The sequence below is a fragment of the Taudactylus pleione genome, unplaced genomic scaffold, assembly GCF_031769625.1.
Source record: "Taudactylus pleione unplaced genomic scaffold, aTauple2 ptg000310l, whole genome shotgun sequence".
Taxonomy (NCBI): domain Eukaryota; kingdom Metazoa; phylum Chordata; class Amphibia; order Anura; family Myobatrachidae; genus Taudactylus; species Taudactylus pleione.
The window spans coordinates 349,632-371,859 of NW_028284711.1; the positions used below are offsets into that span (position 1 = coordinate 349,632).

Consider the following 22,228-nt stretch of genomic DNA (forward strand, 5'->3'; position numbering starts at 1 on the left):
TGCCCATTCCTAAAGGCAAAACTACTCCAGCTCCTTCATGTTGGATGGTTTCCGCTTGTGAAGAGCAATCTTCAAGTCTGACCACATATTCTCAATTGGATTGAGATCTGGGCTTTGACTAGGCTATTCCAACACATTTAAATGTTTCCCCTTAAACCACTCGAGTGTTGCTTTAGCAGTATGCTTCGGGTCATGTCCTGCTGGAAGGTGAACCTCCGTCCCAGTCTCAAATCACAGGCAGACTGAACTAGGTTTTGCTCAAGAATATCCCTGTGTTTAGTACCATCCATCTTTCCCTCGACTCGAATCAGTTTCCCAGTCCCTGCTGCTGAAAAACATCCCCACAGCATGATGCTGCCACCACCATGTTTCACTGTGGGGATGGTGTTCTTGGGGTGATGGGATGTGTTGGGTTTGCGCTAGACATAGTGTTTTCCTTGGTGGCCAAAATGTTCAATTTTAGTCTCATCTGACCAGAGCACCTTCCTCCATACATTTGGGGAGTCGCCCACATGCCTTTTGGCAAACTCAAATCGTGTCTTCTTATTTTTATCACTAAGGAATGGTTTTTCTCTGGCCACTCTTCCATAAAGCCCAGCTCTATGGAATGTACGGCTTATTGTGGTCACATGCACAGATACACCAGTCTCTGCTGTGGAACTCTGCAGCTCCTTTAGGGTTACCTTTGGTCTCTGTGCTGCCTCTCTGATTAATACCCTCCTTGCCCGGCCTGTGAGTTTTGGTGGGCGGCCCTCTCTTGGCAGGTTTGTTGTGGTACCATGTTCTTTCCATTTGATGATGATGGATTTGATGGTGCTCCGGGGGATCATCAAAGATTTGGATATTTTTTTTATAACCCAACTCAGAATTGTACTTCTCAACAACTTTGTCCCTGACTTGTTTGGAGAGCTCCTTGGTCTTCATAGTGTGATGCCTCTTGCTTAGTGGTGTTGCAGCCTCTGGGGCCTTTCAGAAAAGGTGTGTTTATACTGACAGATCATGTGACACTGAGATTTCACACAGGTGGCCTTCATTTCACTAATTATGTGACTTCTGAAGGTAATTGGTTGCATCAGAACTTTTGAAGGGCTTCATAGCAAAGGGGGTGATTACATATGCGCATGCATTTTCAGAATTTTATTTATAAAGATTTTTTTTTATATATATTTTTCTCATTTCACTTCACCAAATTAGACTATTTTGTGCAGATCCGTCACATAAAATTCAGACTTTACAATCTGTAATTTTTATTTTTTGTTATGTAACAAAAAAGGTAAGGGGGGTGAATACTTTTGCAAGGCACTGTATATGGCATCTGCTCCTCATGCCTGTTTATATGACCTCATGCTCTTTATATTCCATCAGGACCCCCTCATGCACCTTATATACCATCAGACCCCTCTACATGCCCCTTTATGTGGCATCAGAGCCCCTCATATGTCATAAAAACCGTTCACTATATATGCCAGAGCTTCCTCATGCCCCTTCATATGCCATCATCACGCCTCCGTTTTGGGAACTGCTGAATAAGGCCCAGAGACTGAAGACACAGAACACAATGCAAGCAGTCACGTGGCCGGAAGAGTCAGTGGACGCGGACCGCAGGATGTATTGGAGCAGCGGAGAGGGCCTTGTTGTGAATAAATTCATTTTTGTCCTCAAAATTCTACACACAATACCCCATAATGACAACATGCAAAAAGGTTTTTTTTTTTTTAGATTTTTGCAAATTTAATTAAAAAAAAAAAAACTATTCACGGCCTTTGCCATGAAGCTCAAAATTGAGCTCAGGTGCATCCTGTTTCCACTGATCATCCTTGATATGTTCCTACAGCTTAATTGGAGTCCACCTGTGGTAACTTCAGTTGATTGGACATGATTTTTAAAAGCATACACCTAGGTCCCACACTTGACAGTGCATGTCAGAGCACAAACCAAGCATGAAGTCCAAGGAATTGTCTGTAGACCTTCGAGACAGGATTGTCTCGAGGCACAAATCTAGGAAAGGGTACAGAAAAATATCTGTTGCTTTTGAAGGTCCCAGTGAGCATAGTGGCCTCCATCATCCGTAAATGGAAGAAGTTCGAAACCACCAGGACTCTTCCTACAGTTGGCCAGCCGTCTAAACTGAGCAAACAGAGGAGAAGGGCCCTAGTCAGGGATGTGACCAAGAACCCAATGGTCACTCTATCAAGACTCCAGCATTCCTCTGTGGAGAGAGGACAACCTTCCAGAAGGACAACCATCTCTACCATACAGGCCTGATTGGTGGATTACTGCAGAGTGGCCAGATGGAAGCCACTACTTAGTAAAAAGCACATGGCAGCCCACCTGGAGTTTGCCAAAATGCACCTGAAGGACTCTCAGACCATGAGAGACAAAGATTGAACTCTTTGGTGTGAATGCCAGGCGTTATGTTTGGAGGAAACCAGGCACCGCTCATCACCAGGCCAATACCATCCCTACAGTGAAGCATGGTGGTGGCAGCATCATGCTGTGGGGATGTTTTTCAGCGGCAGGAACTGGGAGACTAGTCAGGATAGAGGGAAAGATGAATGCAGCAATGTACAGAGACATCATGTATGAAAACTGCTCCAGAGCGCTCTTGACCTCAGACTGGGGCGACGGTTCATCTTTCAGCAGGACAACGACCCTAAGCACACAGCCAAGATATCAAAGGAGTGGCTCCAGGACAACTCTGCGATGTCCTTGAGTAACCCAGCCAGAGCCCAGACTTGAATCCGATTGAACATCTCTTGGATAGATCTGAAAATGGCTGTGCACCGACGCTTCCCATCCAACCTGATGGAGCTTGAGAGGTGCTGCAAAGAGGAATGGGCGAAACTGCCCAAAGATATGTGTGCCAAGCTCGTGGCATCATATTCAAATAGACTTGAAGCTGTAATTGCTGCCAAAGGTGCAGCAACAAAGTATTGAGCAAAGGGCGTGAATACTTATGTGCATGTGATTTCTTAGTTTTTTTTGTTTTCTTTTAATAAAATTTTCAAAACTTGCAAAAAAACCGTTTCACACGTTGTCATTATGGGGTATTGTGTGTAGAATTTTGAGGACAAAAATTAATTTATTCCATTTTGGAATACGGCTGTAACGTAACAAAATGTAGAGAAAGTGAAGCGTTGTGAATACTTTCCGGATGCACTGTAAAAATATAAAATCTATAGTTCATCTGTCTGTATGCTGCAGACAGCAGAGACCTTGTTATCTTGTATGATAACCACCCACACAGCACCTCTAACATGCTGAGATACAGCGGAGATATGCGTCATCCTCCGAGATTCTTCCTTCATCCCTTACAGTCACATCCCAGCAACCCATCCAATTATCTCCTATTAATTAGGAGCCACAAAGTGTACTCAACGCTGTGCATGGGATAAACCTAAAGACACAGCCGCTAACACGATACATAGCCGCTAACCAGCGCATGAAAAAGAGACATCACAGTAAAACCATGGAGGGAGCGGGACAATATACTGGGGCAAGGGGGGGGACGTCTATTGCGGCAGTGGTGAGTGGTCGGGGGTCAAAACAGCTTTCATTGATCCTGTTCCGAATTCCCTTCTTTCGTTTCCGGTGATTCGTATATCGGAATATAGAGGCTAATTTGGCTGCCATAATGCCTGTCACTACAGACGTGCGCAAATGTGCAAACTGTTTACATAAATCTTCAAAAAAAAAAAGAGGGACTATTTTGGGAAATCCTTTAACACATGTCACAAGACCCACCGCTGGTGGGTCCGGATGCAGACTTTTGTTCCCACGCCCAAGATGACTGATCTCTGTCTCTCGACGTCCCGATTCAAATACTCCTACGTGATCCCAATCCGCACTAGAACAGTTCTATATAGAACAAAAGCATGTTAATAATTTAGCCCTGTTTAAGCACATTTATAAATATAATCACAATTATTATTCTATAAAATGCAAAAAAGTGATGCGGCAGAGCTCCACCCCTTCGCGGGCGTGGCTGATCCAGAAGTCTCTTACTGCCGGCATTCGCGTTCCCTAACACCGCTGTTTATGAACACAGATAACCAATGAGAGAAGAGAGACCTGTACTATTGGCTCTGCTTAGTATTTCAAAATATTTAACTTTAATGACATTTTGGGCCTCATTCAGAGCCGCAGGCGTTTCTGATATTGTGACATCGCAAATCTGACAAAAGATAATTATTAGTTTTACAAATATCTTCAATGCAAAATGCCCTTTGTGCCCTGGAACACCAGGAAAGGAAGGTGGAAGGGGCGTCTTTAGAGAGTAGGGGGCTGTGTGCATCCCACGTCACGGGCCCCCTCCCCTGACTCCGGCAGCCAACTGACGCGGCTGGCCGGCCACCACAGAATCAATACACTCTGGGCACTAGTGTGTGCCCGGAGTCTATTGCGCATGTGCAGATCACTGGGGAAATGGCGTGGCCGCCATTTTCCCGGCAATTTCCTCACAGTGCATTCGCAAAACACCGAACAAAATAGTCGCGGCAGCCATTTTTTGCCGTTTGAGCAGTGCTGGGGGACCAGACGTGGGACCTCAGAGAGGAAAGTTTTACATAATATGGGTGCAGGGTGTACCCATTATAGATACGCTACTGGTGTAGGTGTATGTGTGTATGTATGTATGTATGTATGTATGTATGTATGCTGCATGCGTGTGTGTGTGTACATGTGGCTGCGCGTGTATGTTATTGCAAGCCTGGTTGTGGATAGATCCCCTTCAGTATTTGTACCCTGACGCCATCCATTACTGTCCAATGTCATTCGTTACCATCCACGTGGATATACTGTAGAGGGGGAATATAAACCTGTGGCGAGCGACCAAATTTCTTTTGGTGGCCTTTCTGGGCATGGAACTGCACTTCCGTCCTCACTCCACGTCACTTTCAGGTACAAATACTGAAGGGGATCTATCGGATACGGTTACCCTATGTCTCTGGCAGTGATTTTGTCTGTGAGTGATATCATCCTAGAAACCTGCCTCCCACTGAAATTCTGTAACAGAGGGCCTGATTCAGACCCGGTTGCTAGCGCTGAGCGCTCGCAACCGGGTCGATGTTTGCCCACTGAGCATGCGCACGACCCGGCTAGCGACGGTGGCTCCGGGTCTCGCACCAAAGGGGGCGAGCTGTCGATGGTGATTGACAGCTCGCCCCGTTTGGTAGGCGGGCAGGGGGGGTGACTGGCCAAACTGAGGCATTGACAGTCTTGAGAAAGTCCCGGTTTTCACGGGACGAAACGCGTTGACGTCATCACCCAGGCACTGGAGGTATCCACAGCACTACACCATTTGCTGCACCTACACTTTGGAGGTTCTTTTGGAAAGTGACGATCCATTCCTGGAGATCGCTGCCGGCTGGTGTTCAGACACTGCTCCGTGTGCTGCTTTGGTGTCCCGCTGAGTTCCCGGAGTTCGCCGCCGGCTGGTCTGCAGACGCTGCTCCGTGGTCGGTGCTGCTCCTCCACTGTGCAATCGGAGTGCACCGCCAGCCGCCACCCACTCACCGCCCCGTGAATAGCTCTGTCATCCCGCTGCACGGCAGCTGATTATCATCCAGCCGCAGCTCACACAGCGAGCGGACAAGTCAAACAAGGACGCCTATTGATTTGGATACAGCATTCCAAGGACTGAGGTACTATCATTTCTTTCCCCCATTCCACCTACATATCCAGCGTGACTGCATATCACACTGGGACGCCAGAGTGATCATCCACTAATAGCGGAATTCAGCTGATTTTACTGGAAACAAATTGTTACTTTTAAGTCACACTGTTGCATTACTATTGGCAGCAATCAGAACGTTGTGCTGTGGAACCCCATTGATATAGTATCAAGTTATTTCTTCATACATCGTAGCAAGAGAGTCGTATGATCTCTGCGATTTTATGTCAATCCATTCATGTGCAATTAGGTTGCAATTTTTTAATTTTTGATGTTTATATGTGGATCCATTTATATGTAATAAATATTTGTTTTAATTTTTAACACATGCCTCCTGTTTATTAACAGCTAGCAAACCATATATTGATATATAGATTCCAATCTACGTATAGTGCCTAGCGCAGTAAAGATTCTGTTTTTGTGTTGTTTTTGCTGTGGAGACTGGTGTCTCTGGGTTTTTGACAAAAACCCCTATTACTTGCAGCAGGCACGTATTTTACTACCTTTTTGATATTGAGCGCCGGGATATTTGCAATTTCTGATTGCAAATAGTTTTTTCTATATGTACCCATTATAGATACGCCCCTGGTGTAGGTGTATGTATGTATGTATGTATGTATGTATGTATGTATGTAAGTATGTATGTATGCTGCATGCGTGTGTGTGTGTGTACATGTGGCTGCGCGTGTATGTTATTGCAAGCATGGTTGTGGATAGATCCCCTTCAGTATTTGTACCCTGACGTCATCCGTTACTGTTCAATGTCATTCGTTACCATCCACGTGGATATACTGTAGAGGGGGGATATAAACCTGTGGCGAGCGACCAAATTTCTTTTGGTGGCCTTTCTGGGCATGGAACCGCACTTCCGTCCTCACTCCACGTCACTTTCAGGTACAAATACTGAAGGGGATCTATCGGATACGGTTACCCTATGTCTCTGGCAGTGATTTTGTCTATGTGAGTGATATCATCCTAGAAACCTGCCTCCCATTGAAATCCTGTAACAGAGGGCCTGATTCAGACCCGGTCGCGAGCGCTGAGCGCTCGCAACCGGGTCGATGTTTGCCCACTGGGCATGCGCACGACCCGGCTAGCGACGGTGGCTCCGGGTCTCGCACCAAAGGGGGCGAGCTGTCGATGGTGATTGACAGCTCGCCCCGTTTGGTAGGCGGGCAGGGGGGGTGGCTGGCCAAACTGAGGCGTTACCGAAGGAACGCCTGCCGTTTGGGGGCGGCCCCACTGATATAACCAGTGATGTCAGCAGGAGAGCTTCCGGCTCTATTAGAGCCAGAAGCTCTCTGGGGCTTGCGGCCACAAGACCCTACCACAAGGGTCTCGTCGCAAGCCCGATGGGCGATGGTCTTGACCATCGCGACCATCAACCTGGCCCCTCGCAATAGCTGTGGGTGGTCACTGACAGCTATGCGAGCGGCCAGGAGGCCGCACACAAAAAAAAAAAAAACACCCAAATTCAGAGCGAGCGTCCGTCTCTGAATCAGGGCCAGAGTTTAATGATCACTAGTTATTTATTATTGTATTTGGCTGATAAACTGTTAGATAGTTTCTGTAGAATCCAGCTCCATCTTTAATGGATTTAATTGCAGGTGCGGTAACGAGTTTGGCGCCGATCCAGCTAGGAGGCGCTCTTTTGCACCTTGGTAAAGCAATCATGCACCGGTAAAGGGGAGAGAGGAGCAAATGTACAATGTGCAAAGAGAGTAAAAGCCCGGAGGGGCATGTGTCCTACCCCAACTCTAATTTGCAGGGTGAAAGTAAAGCGACCCCTGTGTGTGTGTCCTACATGCTATGTCAGCGTTTTCCCTGCATACATACTGTATAGCATTTGCTGGTACGGCGATTGGTTTATCCTGGTGCACGCGTGCACGGCTTGGGGCAGCTCCTGAGTGTTACGTGCGACTGCAGAGTACACCCTGTATGTTTTGGCACGGCATGTGCTCCGGAAGCGCCCTCCATTACGGGCGATGCAGCTCAGTGAGGAGAAGGGAGGGCAGAACTTTTATACCGCACTGATAATGAGAGCGAGAGATAAAGTACTAACCAATCAGCCACTAACTGTCACTTACAAGGCTGTTTTTGAAAAATGACAGTTAGGAGCTCTCCAAGCTTTGATAAATCTCCCCCATAATGTTAACATTGTGAATGTCGAAAAAAAAAATTTTTTAAACGATTTTAGTGTTAGTCGGTTTAGGATACTTACCTTGTCACCGGAAAACCGCATGCTCGACATGCCGTTGGACAACATTCACAGCGTCGACTTTTCACAAGTTGTGTTCCCGTCCATGTCGACATTATGTACCGCACCTGTTAGTTCAGTGACTCCAGTATCTCCAGGAATTGGAGCTCTGTAACATGGTCCCTACTGGGATCCCCCGAACGTGGCCTTTGTGCAGGTCTGCCCTCTTTTATATCGTATCAGAAATGATATACCCTTACTAGCATTTCTACTGCAGGTACAATGTGTGTACATGGGTGTGACAATAAAACTCATTGGGCGTTACGTAATTACCTGTGAGATACATTTACGGCCACTATTCTGTCCAGTTAGCCCGTGTTTTTAAAGCTGCAATAACTTAATATGCAAAACAACCTGGTTTTGCCTTTGGAATGATTGCTGCTTTAAAAATCTGTGCAAACATCTTATTGGGTGTTTTGCATTGGCGTTACAATGCGGTTAACGCATTAAATTCCACAGCACGAAATCCCGGCGTACCTTTCGTATGTTCCTGGAATTTCAAGCACATAATCTGCTCTCCATGTCTGTAACCCTGCTCCACGGGAGGATTTCCTACATCAATCACCAGCTGGTATTTGTATCTGAAAGTCACTAGCAGTAATTCATCTCTGTTCTACAGCTCAGTACGGCATGGTGACATTTACAGATTATTGGGGATACATCTGGCACGGCGGGAGTTACAGATTATTGGGGATACATCTGGCACGGCGGGAGTTACAGATTATTGGGGATACATCTGGTACAGCGGGAGTTACAGATTATTGGGGATATACATGTGGCATGGCGGGAGTTACAGATTATTGGGGATATACATCTGGCACGGTGGGAGTTACAGATTATTGGGGATACATCTGGCACAGCGGCATTTACAGATTATTGGGGATATATATCTGGCACGGCGGGAGTTACAGATTATTGGGGATACATCTGGCACGGCGGCATTTACAGATTTTTGGGGATATACATCTGGCACGGCGGGAGTTACAGATTATTGGGGATACATCTGGCATGGCGGGAGTTACAGATTATTGGGGATACATCTGGCATGGCGGGAGTTACAGATTATTGGGGATACATCTGGCATGGCGGGAGTTACAGATTATTCTGGATACATCTGGCACGGCGGGAGTTACAGATTATTGGTGATATATATCTTGCATGGCGGCATTTACAGATTATTGGGGATATATATCTGGCATGGGGGGAGTTATATATTATTGGGGATACATCAGGCACGACAGGAGTTACAGATTATTGGGGATACATCTGGCATGGCGGGAGTTACAGATTATTCTGGATACATCTGGCACGGCGGGAGTTACAGATTATTGGTGATATATATCTTGCATGGCGGCATTTACAGATTATTGGGGATATATATCTGGCATGGGGGGAGTTATATATTATTGGGGATACATCAGGCACGACAGGAGTTACAGATTATTGGGGATACATCTGGCATGGCGGGAGTTACAGATTATTGGGGATACAATAAGAAAGAAAATGGGAGCGCTGGCAGTGGCTGCTGATTTAAAAAATCATTATTTATTTTAATTGCACAAAATACAATCTCAAACACTTTTGTTTAAAATATCAATATAAATGAAGAATACAGATGGATTCAATCAATTAGGCTAATAGTGCCTTACTGTTAAAATGTGAAACCGGTTCCACCCTACAATATTAGTACATATCAATATATAAATCACTCCAGAGACTAGTATAGAGATCACTTAGATAGACATATATAGAATGGAGCATCAATCGAAAAATCATTGGTCACAATTTTCCAGCATGGATTTAATAGTTGTCAATATTTATGTCCACTTATACCCAATTGATAGAGGGTTAAATGTAAAAAAAAAAAAAAAAAAAAAAAGGAAGCAGCACAGATTAGAGTGTTAGTATTGCAGTGTTAGTAGATAGATAGTTCCTAATATAGGTACATTATCATCCAACCATGTAGGTAGAAAAGCAAAGTGTATTGTGGCAGTTAACCTCTACCCCAATCCCAGGGGGAGGATGCTTATATACTGATCGCCTGCTCACAAGTAAAGAACAATATCAGCCAAAGATTTTTACCACTTTGTGCACCATGTGGTCCAGAGGTGCTTCTTATCCTCAGGCAGAGGGACCTCTTATTCCTGGATCCTGGCACTTGTAACCGTTCACGGTGAACCAATTGGCTGAGTTGTATTCTGTTGTCCGCCGCTGCTGCACGCTGGCTGCTACACGCTGGCTGCTACACGCTGGCTGGTGACCGCTCCGTCACTTCCGGTGGTGAACTTCCGGCTTCCGGTATGCGTACCACCTGCGTTCCACGAGTCACCTGATGCGTTTCTCCGCCCAATGACGTGGTGGTTTCATCAGAGGATGGCTCTAAGCTCGTTAGTGCTCCATTATATCCCTCTCAGAGTATCCGGATTGGTTGCTTTTCAATCCCCTTAAAAATTAACTGCTAACATGCCACAGTCTTCTCTGAAAGCGGGATAAACATTTTGTGTATGCATAATATGGTGATAGAAACATCTTATATTCCATATATTTGTATATAACTTATTTAGACTATTTATAGTTCTAATATTGGGGATACATCTGGCACGGCAGCATTTACAGATTATTGGGGATATATATCTGGCATGGTGGGAGTTATATATTATTGGGGATATATATCTGGCATGGTGGGAGTTATATATTATTGGGGATACATCTGGCACGGCGGGAGTTACAGATTATTGGGGATACATCTGGCACGGCGGGAGTTACAGATTATTGGGGATACATCTGGCACGGCGGGAGTTACAGATTATTGGGGATACATCTGGCACGGCGGGAGTTACAGATTATTGGGGATACATCTGGCACGGCGGGAGTTACAGATTATTGGGGATACAACTGGCACGGCGGGAGTTACAGATTATTGGGGATACATCTGGCACGGCGGGAGTTACAGATTATTGGGGATACATCTGGCACGGCGGCAGTTACAGATTATTGGGGATACATCTGGCATGGCGGGAGTTACAGATTATTGGGGATACATCTGGCACGGCGGCAGTTACAGATTATTGGGGATACATCTGGCACGGCGGGAGTTACAGATTATTGGGGATACATCTGGCACGGCGGCAGTTACAGATTATTGGGGATACATCTGGCACGGCGGGAGTTACAGATTATTGGGGATACAACTGGCACGGCGGGAGTTACAGATTATTGGGGATACATCTGGCACGGCGGCAGTTACAGATTATTGGGGATACATCTGGCATGGCGGGAGTTACAGATTATTGGGGATACATCTGGCACGGTGGGAGTTACATATTATTGGGGATACATCTGGCACGGCGGGAGTTACAGATTATTGGGGATACATCTGGCACGGCGGGAGTTACAGATTATTGGGGCTACATCTGGCATGGCAGGAAATAATCAAAATAAACTATTTCTGTTTTTCGTTCACTTATGTTGTTACAATATGACGCCCCTGCCCTGATTTAGTTTCCTGTGACTGCTGAACAGGCCATTATAGCACTGAGCACTGATATTGCTACACCGTTGCTAATAATGCACAATCATCTACTGTATATTCTACTTACCGTGACCTCACCACAGTGTAACCAGTTCTAGTACTCAGGGGAAAGCTGCTCATTTTGCGAGCTCTCCCCAGGGCAATTCCTAGAACCCTGGATCGTCTTACACAGAATACTCAAGGTCATGTTGGGACCTGAGCCACATAATTGTGCGGTATCAGATTTGGTTTTGCTGTTCTGATATATGCTCGTTTCATGTTCTTACAGAGATAACCAGGTTCTGCATTTCTGACTGATTCTATTACATTTTTTCTGGTCTGTATTTAGGTTTTCCCAGGACCCTGGTGCAGGCGGAGGCTCTTGATAAGATTTGTGATCTGGACCTAGTGATCTCTTTAAACATCCCGTTTGAGACGCTGAAGGATCGCCTGAACACACGGTGGATTCACCCGCCCAGCGGAAGAGTGTATAACCTAGAGTTCAATCCACCCAATATGCATGTAAGGGCATAGAGTGCAGTTCGATCTTATTACCCCGTATGGAACTATGGTCCCCTTATTTGTGTGTCACGGCTGTTTTTGGAAGATCTCGTTCTTTTATAGAGCTACCAAGGGTGTGACACGAAATCACCGGGCCCCTCCCCAGGCCTCATTGCACCTGGGTGGCTGTCATACTGTCGACAATCGAAATGTTGACATTTGTGATGTTGGTTTGGTAAAATGTCGATGTTGAGCTGGTTGGCATCTGCAGAATGTTTACATGTGAAATATCCACATTCTGCAGGAGGGTTAGGATTGAGCACTAGGGGGTGGTGTAGGGTTCAGCTGCGGGAGGGTTAGGTACTAGGGAGGTTAGGCTTAGGCTATGGGAGGGTTAGGTCCTAGGAGGGTTAGGCTTAGGCTATGGGAGGGTTATGTCCTAGGACGGTTTGGTTACGGGAGGAGAGAGTTAGGGTTAGGCACTAGGGGGAGGTGTAGGGTTAGGCTACGGGAGGGTTAGGGCAGGGCACTAGGAGGGTTAGATTGGTATACGTTTATGAGGCTGGCGGTCACAATGCCGGCGAGGGTTAACTAACCTACGCCGGGAGACTGGTGCCCGGCATCCTGATCGAGGGGAGTTAGAGTTAGGCACCCCCCTGGGAGGTTAGGTTTAGGCTAGGGGGAGGGAGGGTTAGGGTTAGGCACCCCCGGGTGAAGGTTAGGGTTAGGCACCCTCCTGGGGGACTTAGGTTTAGGCAGCGGGGAAAGCGGGGGGGGTTATGCTTAGGCACTTAGAGGGTGGATTAGGGTTAGGCTCTGGAAGGACAGAGTTAGGGTTAGGCACTAGGGGAAGGTGTAGGGATAGTCTAAAGGGGGGTCAGTGTTAGGCTATGGGAGGGTTAGGTCCTAGGAGGGTTTGGTTACGGGAGGAGAGAGTTAGGGTTAGGCACTAGGGGGAGGTGTAGGGTTAGGCTATGGGAGGGTTAGGTCCTAAGAGGGTTTGGTTACGGGAAGAGAGAGAGGATTGGACACTAGGGGGGGGAAGGGTTAGGGTAGGGCACTAGGAGGGTTAGATTTTGGTTACGGGAGGAGAGAGTTAGGGTTAGGCACTAGGGTTAGGTGTAGGGTTAGGCTACGGAAGGGTTAGGGTAGGGCACTAAGGAGGGTTAGGTACTAGGAGAGACAGGATTCGACTATGGAAGGAGAAAGGGTTAGGCACTAAGGGGAGGTGTAGGGTTAGACTACAGGAGGGTTAGGGTTAGGCTACGGGAGGGTTAGGGTTAAGCTACGAGAGTATAGAGTTAGGTTTTGGCTATGGGAGGGTTAGGCTTCGGGAGGGGAGGTTACAGTTAGGCATTAGGAGAGAGGGTTAGGGTTAGGCTACTGGAGGGTTAGGTACTATGAGTGTTAGGAGTAGGATACGGGAGGGAAGGTTAGGGTTAGGCACTAGGGGGAGATGTAGGGCTAGGCTGCAGTAGGGGAGGTTAGGGTTGGGCTACGTGAGGGTTAGGCACTAGGCGGAGGGTCCGTCGTTAGATGTAGAGATTAGCAGGGGAGAGCGTTCTATGTCACACACACGTATTGCACCTACCGGGAGGGCTGTGATATGATCTGAGATTAGCAGCACATATCTTCTGGGATCAGCAGTCTATCCCACATTGGGCGTTACCTGCGCTTCCTTCTCCTGCGGCTTGTCTCCAGTCCTACAGCTTTTGCATTATTTTATATGACACACATCGCTGGCACCAGAGCAAAGCACAGGATATACAAGTATATATACTGTTACTGTACTTATCGGATAAGGTTTTGCATTTTGTTAATGGGATCCAATGTTTGCAGGATTGTTTGTCGGGAATTTCCCAAATACTTTGTGTGATCAGACTCCTGTTTTACAATCCCTGTCAATATTATTATCTTTTACTTGCAAGGCACCACACAGTGGACCTCATTCAGAGTCGGTCGAAGCAGCCGCACGGTCGTACACCACCGATGTTCGCTATACTGCACATGCGTAAAGTTCGCAATGCGCGTGCGCAAACTAGCCGCTGCGATCAGAAATTTCTCTCTCCTTGAACACAGCCAGGTCGGTAGTTTGAGTGACAGATGGAGGCGTTTGTGGGTGGTAACAGGGAAAGGTGCTTGAAAACGGGGGAGTGGAGATCCGAACGCAGGCGTGCCTAATTATGCGAATGGCGTTTTATGGGAGTGCATACGGTTTATGGGAGTGCATAATTAACAAAGTAGCGTCATGGCACATGTGACATGGGAGGTTTTTACACTGACATGATCGTAGAGCTTAAGAGAGGGTATGGTCAACCTTAAGCTCTACGACCAGTTCCCGATGGTCCCGATTAATCCTTATATGCCCGGAGATGACGTGCAATGCGTACGAGAAGGGGGCGTATTTTTTAGAATTCCGGCCGCTTCCTCCCCTTGGTCGGCCAACTACCGATCCGAACTTAGGGACGCAACTTGCGAGGGAATCATTTGCATATCCGGCCCCTTTTCCCGTACGACCGTGCGGCCGCTTCGACCGACTCTGAATAAGGTCCAGTGTCCTCAGCGCCGTACAGGGGAACGTACATAGGCCCAGATTTATCATCGAGTGATATTCTTGTTATCACTCGTTACTAATCCTAAATGGTGCTCCAACCAATCAGCTCCTAACTGTCATTTTTAAAACACATGACAGGAGCTGATTGGTTGGAGCACCATTTAGGATTAGTAACAGGTGATAATCACTCGCTGATATTTCTGGGCTATAGTGTAGTAACAGCGAAACCCAATCATAAGTACGGTAAATGTTAGTTGACCTATCTTAGGAGCAACACAGAGCCATAAACCAATAGATTAGGGGGAGATGTATCAAACCTTGGAGAGAGATAAAGTACCAACCAAGCAGCTCCTAACTGGTCATTTTTCAAACACATCTGTAAAATGACTGTTAGGAGCTAATTGGTTGGAACTAGGTAGGCCGATCCCGGGAATTTGGCCTAAAATTGGCAGGATTTGAATCCCGAGACTGGAGCTTTTAATCCCGGGATTTCAGGACCAATGATCGCATGCGCTATTTCGTTTTTTTCATTTATGCCGGGCAGGGTGTGGGGTCCGCACGAGCCTCTGAGTCAAGGAGGGACCCCGCACCACACTGCAATGAATCTGCGGCCGCCATTATTCTGTGGATTTCTTTGGAAATGCGGCGCCAACACCAAATTTCTGAAGATATTGCTGGCGCGTGTACAGATGGTAACACCGATTCTGACCATCTCCATCGTAGGCACCGGCACCATATTTTCACGGTTGAGGGTGCCTATGGAAAATTTGCACACATCCCCCTCTGGTCTTAGAAACGCCTGTAATGGGCACCCCTTCTAAATGAACTTTTAATGATTATTAGAAATAGCAGCTTTTTCATAGTGGATTTACCAAACAACTGCACCCGGATAGAGGGGAAATCCTGTCCTCATTAGTGACATTTATTTTGGGGGATACAATGTATCATTAAATAACTGTCCCCAAACACTGGTCTGAATGAGCTCGGAAAGCTCTGTGTCATTTTGGTAATTGGGTAAGTGTGCATCTATTTTAGAAAGTGGAGCACTTACCCGTTAATTGCAGGTAATAGCAAATATTGGCCCATAATGGTCCATGCAGTCAACTGAAATATCCAATTATTCACAGTCGTTAATATAATCCAAGATCTGTCAGAATGTTGCGTAGTTCCTATTTCATAGTTACAGTGCACTGTTCACTCCCACGATGATCATCATCATCAACAGTTTCTTAATTGAATGTATTATTTATTTTCCCAGGCCATAAGAAGTTCCTATTAGTCTTGTAGTGCACACAGGCTACACTGTGCCAGCACCAAATATTCATGTTCTGTGTGATTGGCGCACTGCTATAGCATCAGCCGCATCCGGCCATTCTCATTATCTCTGTAACGCATTTCAGGGCATTGATGATGTCACTGGAGAGCCGCTAGTCCAACAAGAAGATGACAAGCCGGATGCGGTGGTCACCAGACTGCGCCAGTACAAAGATGTCGCTAAACCGGTCATAGAACGATACAAGTGAGTTTCACTTACATTATTACACCCATAGGAGCGATTACCTACAGTGTACTGTAAAGCGCAACGAGCCATTTTGGTGAAAAGCGCTATATAAATGACCAGTATTATTATAAATAATACATTACATATAATGGCTACAAGAAAAAGAATGAACAAAACACAGGGCCTGATTCAGCAAGGAGTGCAATAGCGATTACGCGCGCAGTTCAACTGCGATAGTATGCTAATCCATTGCCATCGCAATGCCTCCGCAGCACTACACAAGGACGCCCGCTTTACTTGGCACAGATCCGTAATGTTTAGCAAGACTGCGAAACCATCGGTACCATCGCAGCCTCACGCACACTTGCACATGCCCTGACCTTACTCAGAAATCGCTAACTCCCACACATGCTATCAGGCCTCAGGCTGCATAGGGCATCACAGTGGCTAATTTATGCATGCCCCTGCAATGGCGTTGGAACGCACTGGCGCGCCTCCGTTCCCCCAACCCCCTTCCTCCCCATTACCACCCACAAACGGCACTTCCTGACAATCACTCTGCGATGGGTCTGCGTTCCTCGCTGAATCAAACCCATAGTTCAGTTAAACACTAGCTCTGTGTGTGTGTGTGTGTGTGTATCTATATCCTTTAAGTTGTGAGGTGGGGCCTCCATGGCTCGGACTTGTTTTTCCAGCACATTAGTATGGCAGCCGGGTGCATTATCCTGCTGATAGAGGTCACTGCCATCAGGGAATACCGTTACCATGAAGGGGTGGACTTGGTCTGCAACAATGATTAGGTAGGTGGTTCGTGTCACAGTAACATCCACATGAATGCCAGGACATTGCCCAGCAGATCATTACCCAGAGCATCACACGCCCTCCGCCGGCTGGTCTTCTTCCCATAGTGCGTCCTGGTGCCATCTCTTTCCATAGTGCGTCCTGGTGCCATCTCTTCCCATAGTGCGTCCTGGTGCCATCTCTTCCCATAGTGCATCCTGGTGCCATCTCTTCCCATAGTGCGTCCTGGTGCCATCTCTTCCCATAGTGCGTCCTGGTGCCATCTCTTCCCATAGTGCGTCCTGGTGCCATCTCTTCCCATAGTGCGTCCTGGTGCCATCTCTTCCCATAGTGCGTCCTGGTGCCATCTCTTCCCATAGATAAACTACGCCCACGCACCCGGCCGTCCACATGATGTAAAAGAAAAGGTGATTTATCAGACCAGGTCACCATCTACCACTGCTCCATGGTCCAGCGCTGATGCTCACGTGCCCAATGCAGGCTCATTCGGTGGTGGACAGGGGACATCATGGGCACTCTGCGGCTGCACAGCAAGCTGTAATGCACTGTGTGTCCTATCAGCATATACGCATAGGGGCTAGCCTATGCTCCCCACGTGAATCAATGAGCCTTGGGCACCCATGACCGCGTTGCCGGTACACCGGTTGTCCTTCCTTGGACCACGTTTGGTAGGTACTAACCACTGCATACCGGGAACACCTCACAAGACCTGCAGATTTGAGAGATGCTCTGCCCATCGTCCAGTCATCACAGTTTGGCCCTTGTCAGAGTCACTCAGATCCTTACGCTTTGCCCATTTTTCATGCTTCCAACACATCAACTTCAATAACTGACTGTTTACCTGCTGCCTAATACAGTATATCCCTCTTCACAGGTATCATTGTAACAAAACATAATCATTGGCATTCACTTATTCACTTTACCTGTCATTGGTTTTAATTTTGTGGCCGACTGATCGGTATATTCTGTATATGTAGAAGTGTATATGTATAGCAGCATCCTTACCCTGATCTTGCCACCATATATAAATAAATAAGCTTTTCTGGGCGGGTAGAAAGTTAGATGGTGACTGGCCCGGGTATTCTATACTGGTCATACCACTAACACCAGCTCTGTGTCCACACCAGTAAAGCACTGGAACGTCCCGATCCTGCCAGCAATGGATTTCACTGTATGAAGTCTGTGCCAGGGACAAAAATAATTTGCATGGAATGAACTGGGCACAGAGACAGCTCATCGCTTGGCTCATAGGGCTTATGTTGTTCCTGGGATTGATTGATGGATGAGTAGAAACTAATCGTGTGCAGGTTTTTCTTTTATCAAGGTTACGTCCAGCGTATTATTATGTGGATGGCACTGGTGCCCCCAGGGGTGCATGTACATCTCGGCTGCTATTTGTCCCTCACCCATGATATCTGTGAGATATATGGTTTCATCAGTTTCTTCCCTGGATATAATGAGGAGCAAACGCAACATGCATAAGTCACTGTCCCAGGAATCCCACACTTGGCAGCCCACTGATCGCCACTGTTTAGCCTGATCTGCTCTCCAAGGGTGAAGACAGAGGCCTGTGCAGGGCATGCACAGTAAAGGTTCATTTGTGTTTGCTCAGAAGAAGCTCTTGATTTACTCTTTTGATAGCAGAGAGCCTGGGGGAAGGTGAGGGGGTGTCCAGGGTCCATTCATACCCCCTAGATCAGCATCCCACGGCTCCTAGACGAGGTCATCTTGGATCAGGCTGCCACCCAAGGAGTCCCCATAATGCCCGCCATTCCTTCAGGTTCCCTCCCAGGTCACCCTTCATCCTCGGCACAAGTGATTTGCCCTCAGTGACTGCTCTAGTGGTCATCACAGTCTGCAGCCTGATTCCTGCAGTTTATGTGGGAGCATACTTGCCAACCCTCCCTCATTGTGCAGGAGACTCCCTGAAATAGCAGCAATCTCCCTGTCTCCCTGAAGAGTCTACCAATCTCCCTCATTTCACCTTACCCCCATTATGACACTGTTATATAAAAGAAAAAAAAGAGATATATACATTATAATGGGATCATTAGTATAATTTACCTGCATTGGTTATAAAGCACAATGATCCCTATGGTTACATGTATTTTCTGAGAAGTATGAGTGTGTTTTCATCAACAAGTAGATGTTACTAGCTGCTTTGGGGCTCATTTACATGTGGCTATAAATCAATTTTATGACACGCCTCTCAGATGTAGCAGTACACGCCCACTTTACTGCCGCGCTCATAGGTGCTGCTTTCACAATCTCCCTGAAATGCTTTTTCAAAAGTAGGCAAGTATGTGTGGGAGTCTCCCCACGTGGACAATGGGCCTGATTCAGAGTTGGGAATAGAGTGATAATTAGCACTTAACTGTGAACCTGGACAAACCATATTGCAATGCAAGGGGTGTAAAAACATAATTTTTTTATTTTTTTTTGCATGTAGGGTAAATACTGGCTGCTTTTACATGTAGCCCACAAATACTGCACAGCTTTATTATTACTCTACAATTTAGATGTCAGTTTGGAAACACTCCTCCCAAATCTAAAAAACTCTGCACATTTTACGTCTGCCCCACCTGCAGTGCAGCATGGTTTCACCAAGATGATCAGTTGAGAGAGATCTCTCACTCTATTCCCAAGTCTGAATCAGGCCCTCTGTGTATAAGGGGATCTTTCCCTTCTTTGCTGGTGTATTCCTGACCTTTTTTGTTATAATCCTGCCAGGACCTTTTCCGGTTAGATCAGGTCAATTCAGTAAAATCTAGATCCATTTAATGTACTTGGCCTCCCTCTAGTGGCCTAATATGTGCACTACACAGCCTACTAGTATTACAGTTACTACATGGTAGACAAACCTATGTATCCTACGCAAATTTTAATTTATTTTTTTCTTTTGTTTATTGCTATGATTATGTCATTTTGTTCTATCATAGAACTGCTCTGTACACAAATTGTGCGGCGTTTGCCCTTAACTCCTGGTTATTATTATGTGTGTCATTTATTCAGGCCTGTTTTTATATACTGGAAACATTTAAATTGTTAAGGGAAAAAAAAAAAACCTTTCTTTCTCTTCCAGGAGTAAAGGCATTCTGCACACGTTCTCAGGGACCGAAACCAACAAAATCTGGCCTTATATCTACACACTGCTGAGTACAAAGGTCACGCCGGTACATCCGGAGGACACCAGCCACGCGTTCCGCCCCGAGGAGTCGTAGGAAGTTATTCATTGGTCTCTATGTGCTGTATCCATGTGGTGCAATGTTCTCACTATATAAAAACTGTATATGCTGTTTTTTTATTATTATTATTATTATCATTATTTTCTTCCTTGATGGCGCTATCGGCACTTATGTTTTGAAAAATAGTTTTTAATTTGTTCTGTGTTTTAGAGACCATCTATGTTTCGTCAGCCAACCAACTCTCCGGATGCGGTTACAGATCCGCCTTATTTTGGGGTCGTTTTTGAGCATATCTATATGGCGCATTTGTTATTATTGGCCTCGTGAACCTTACGATAGATATTTTCTTGTATTTTTATGAAAAATGTGTTTTTGTTTTGTGTTTTTTTTGTAAAGAAAAGCTCTATAAGTGATGTAACGTTACAATCCAAAGATATTCAGAAATGATATAGTATCTAAAATGAGGTTTTAATGGGATTATTTGCTGGGTGTCGTGTTCTACATTATAGAGAGATGCACGGCCTGGTGTATGCAGACTTCAGGTGAGAGAGTTGTTGTTTCGTTCATATCATATCATCAAATATGATTAAAAATACAATACAAATTTTCAAAATGTGTTTTTTTTTTTTCCATAACTGTCCATTCATATGTGTAATTATACATGAGTCACTGTATGCTCAGAGATCACATATACACACTAACATGCATACACATATGTTTATATGTTGGACACATATAAATATGAATATACACATGCATGTTTTATATGTGATCTTGTGACATGATATTAAATTATCTATCTGTCTATCTATCTATCTATCTATCTATCTATCTATCTATCTATCTATCTATCTATCTATCTATCTATCTGTCTATCTCATATGTATCTATCTATCTCCTATGTATCTATCTATCTATCTCAAGGGGAAGGTCAGGGTTGGGCTGCAGGGGGGGAGGGTGAGGGGTTAGTGTAAGGATACTTACCATCGGCGTTGGGATTCTGACTGTCTGGATGCCGCTGTCCGTCAGGATCCTGTACCCAACCCAGGAGATTGCACTCTGGGCCTGATTCAGAGACGGACGCTCACTCTGAATCAGGGCTTTTTTTTTTTTGTGCGGCCTCCTGGACGCTCGCACTGCTGTGACCACCCACAGCTATTGCGAGCGGCCAGGATGATGGTCGCGACCATCGGGGCTTGCGACGAGACCCTTGTGGTAGGGTCTCGTGGCCACAAGCCCCAGAGAGATTCTGGCTCTAATAGAGCTGGAAGCTCTCTCACTGACATCACTGGTGATGTCACTGGGGCCGCCCACAAACGGCAGGTGTTCGCATGGGAACGCCTCCGTTCGTGAAGCCACCCCCCCTGCCACGCCTTTTGTAGTGAGCCCCGGAGCGAGAGAATTTCTCTCTCGCTCCAGGGCTTGCGCGGGTCTGAATCAGGCCCTCTGTCCGATCTTTTGCTTAATTTTCTCACACCCCGTAGAGGTACGGTGGTAAATCAGGGAAGATTGCCTGCTGTAATAAACGGTAATGTGCGCAGCCAGACGCCACATAGATCTGAATTCAATCGTCCCCACGGATATATATTTACCTAATATGTGCTATTCGCCAGATCTGTCAGGGTCCTAGATGGCTGTAATTGTCCCATTTTGATCTCTGCTTCCAATGATTTGGAGAGGGGAAGGGGGGGAAGAATAGGAGGAGATTTTTGGACGTCATCAAAACCCCCTCCCACTGACCCTAGTGAATAATTTGGGTACATAGCACATTGCTTCGCTGGTCAGTATATACAGAGCTGTAAGTAGACATTTTAGAGTCTGTTGAAAGTCAATTAAAATACAAAGAGTAACCTACAATATTAATTCCCTGCGCCTCCTACAGATTTAGGCCCTGTGGCGGCTGCCTCTCCCGCACGGCCCTAGTAATAGTCAGAGTATAAATTATATTTGTATTCTCTATGGGCCTGATTCAGAGCCGGACGCAATTAGCGCTCGCTCGTCCAGAAAATAGGGATGGCTATTCAAATGAACCGTTCGCTCTTTGCGGTCTGTTCACGCCTCTAGGTCTGAACGAGCGAACAAAACTTGCGGTCGTTTTTTAGATAAATACGCCCCCTGGCCGCTCGCATCCTACGTCATGTCCGCTATTTATTAGATTAATCGAGTACATCGACCAGCGTATGAACTGTTCGCTATTCTTGTGGTTGGTTTTTGCTACCACAATCTTGCGAGCAGTTCTGGCTTCAA

General features: G+C 46.2%; 1 protein-coding gene across 1 annotated transcript in view; it reads left to right on the plus strand.

Annotated features, from left to right (window-relative positions):
- The window catches only part of AK4 (adenylate kinase 4), a 65,327-nt gene extending 44,733 nt beyond the window's left edge, over positions 1–20,594 (plus strand). Inside the window, exons 4-6 of the mRNA XM_088442372.1 lie at positions 11,789–11,961; positions 15,895–16,013; positions 19,879–20,594. Of these exons, the coding sequence (XP_088298498.1) occupies positions 11,789–11,961; positions 15,895–16,013; positions 19,879–20,017 (431 nt within the window). The 3' untranslated portion in view covers positions 20,018–20,594. The remainder of the gene's footprint in view (positions 1–11,788; positions 11,962–15,894; positions 16,014–19,878) is intronic.
- Positions 20,595–22,228: the final 1,634 nt, after the last annotated feature.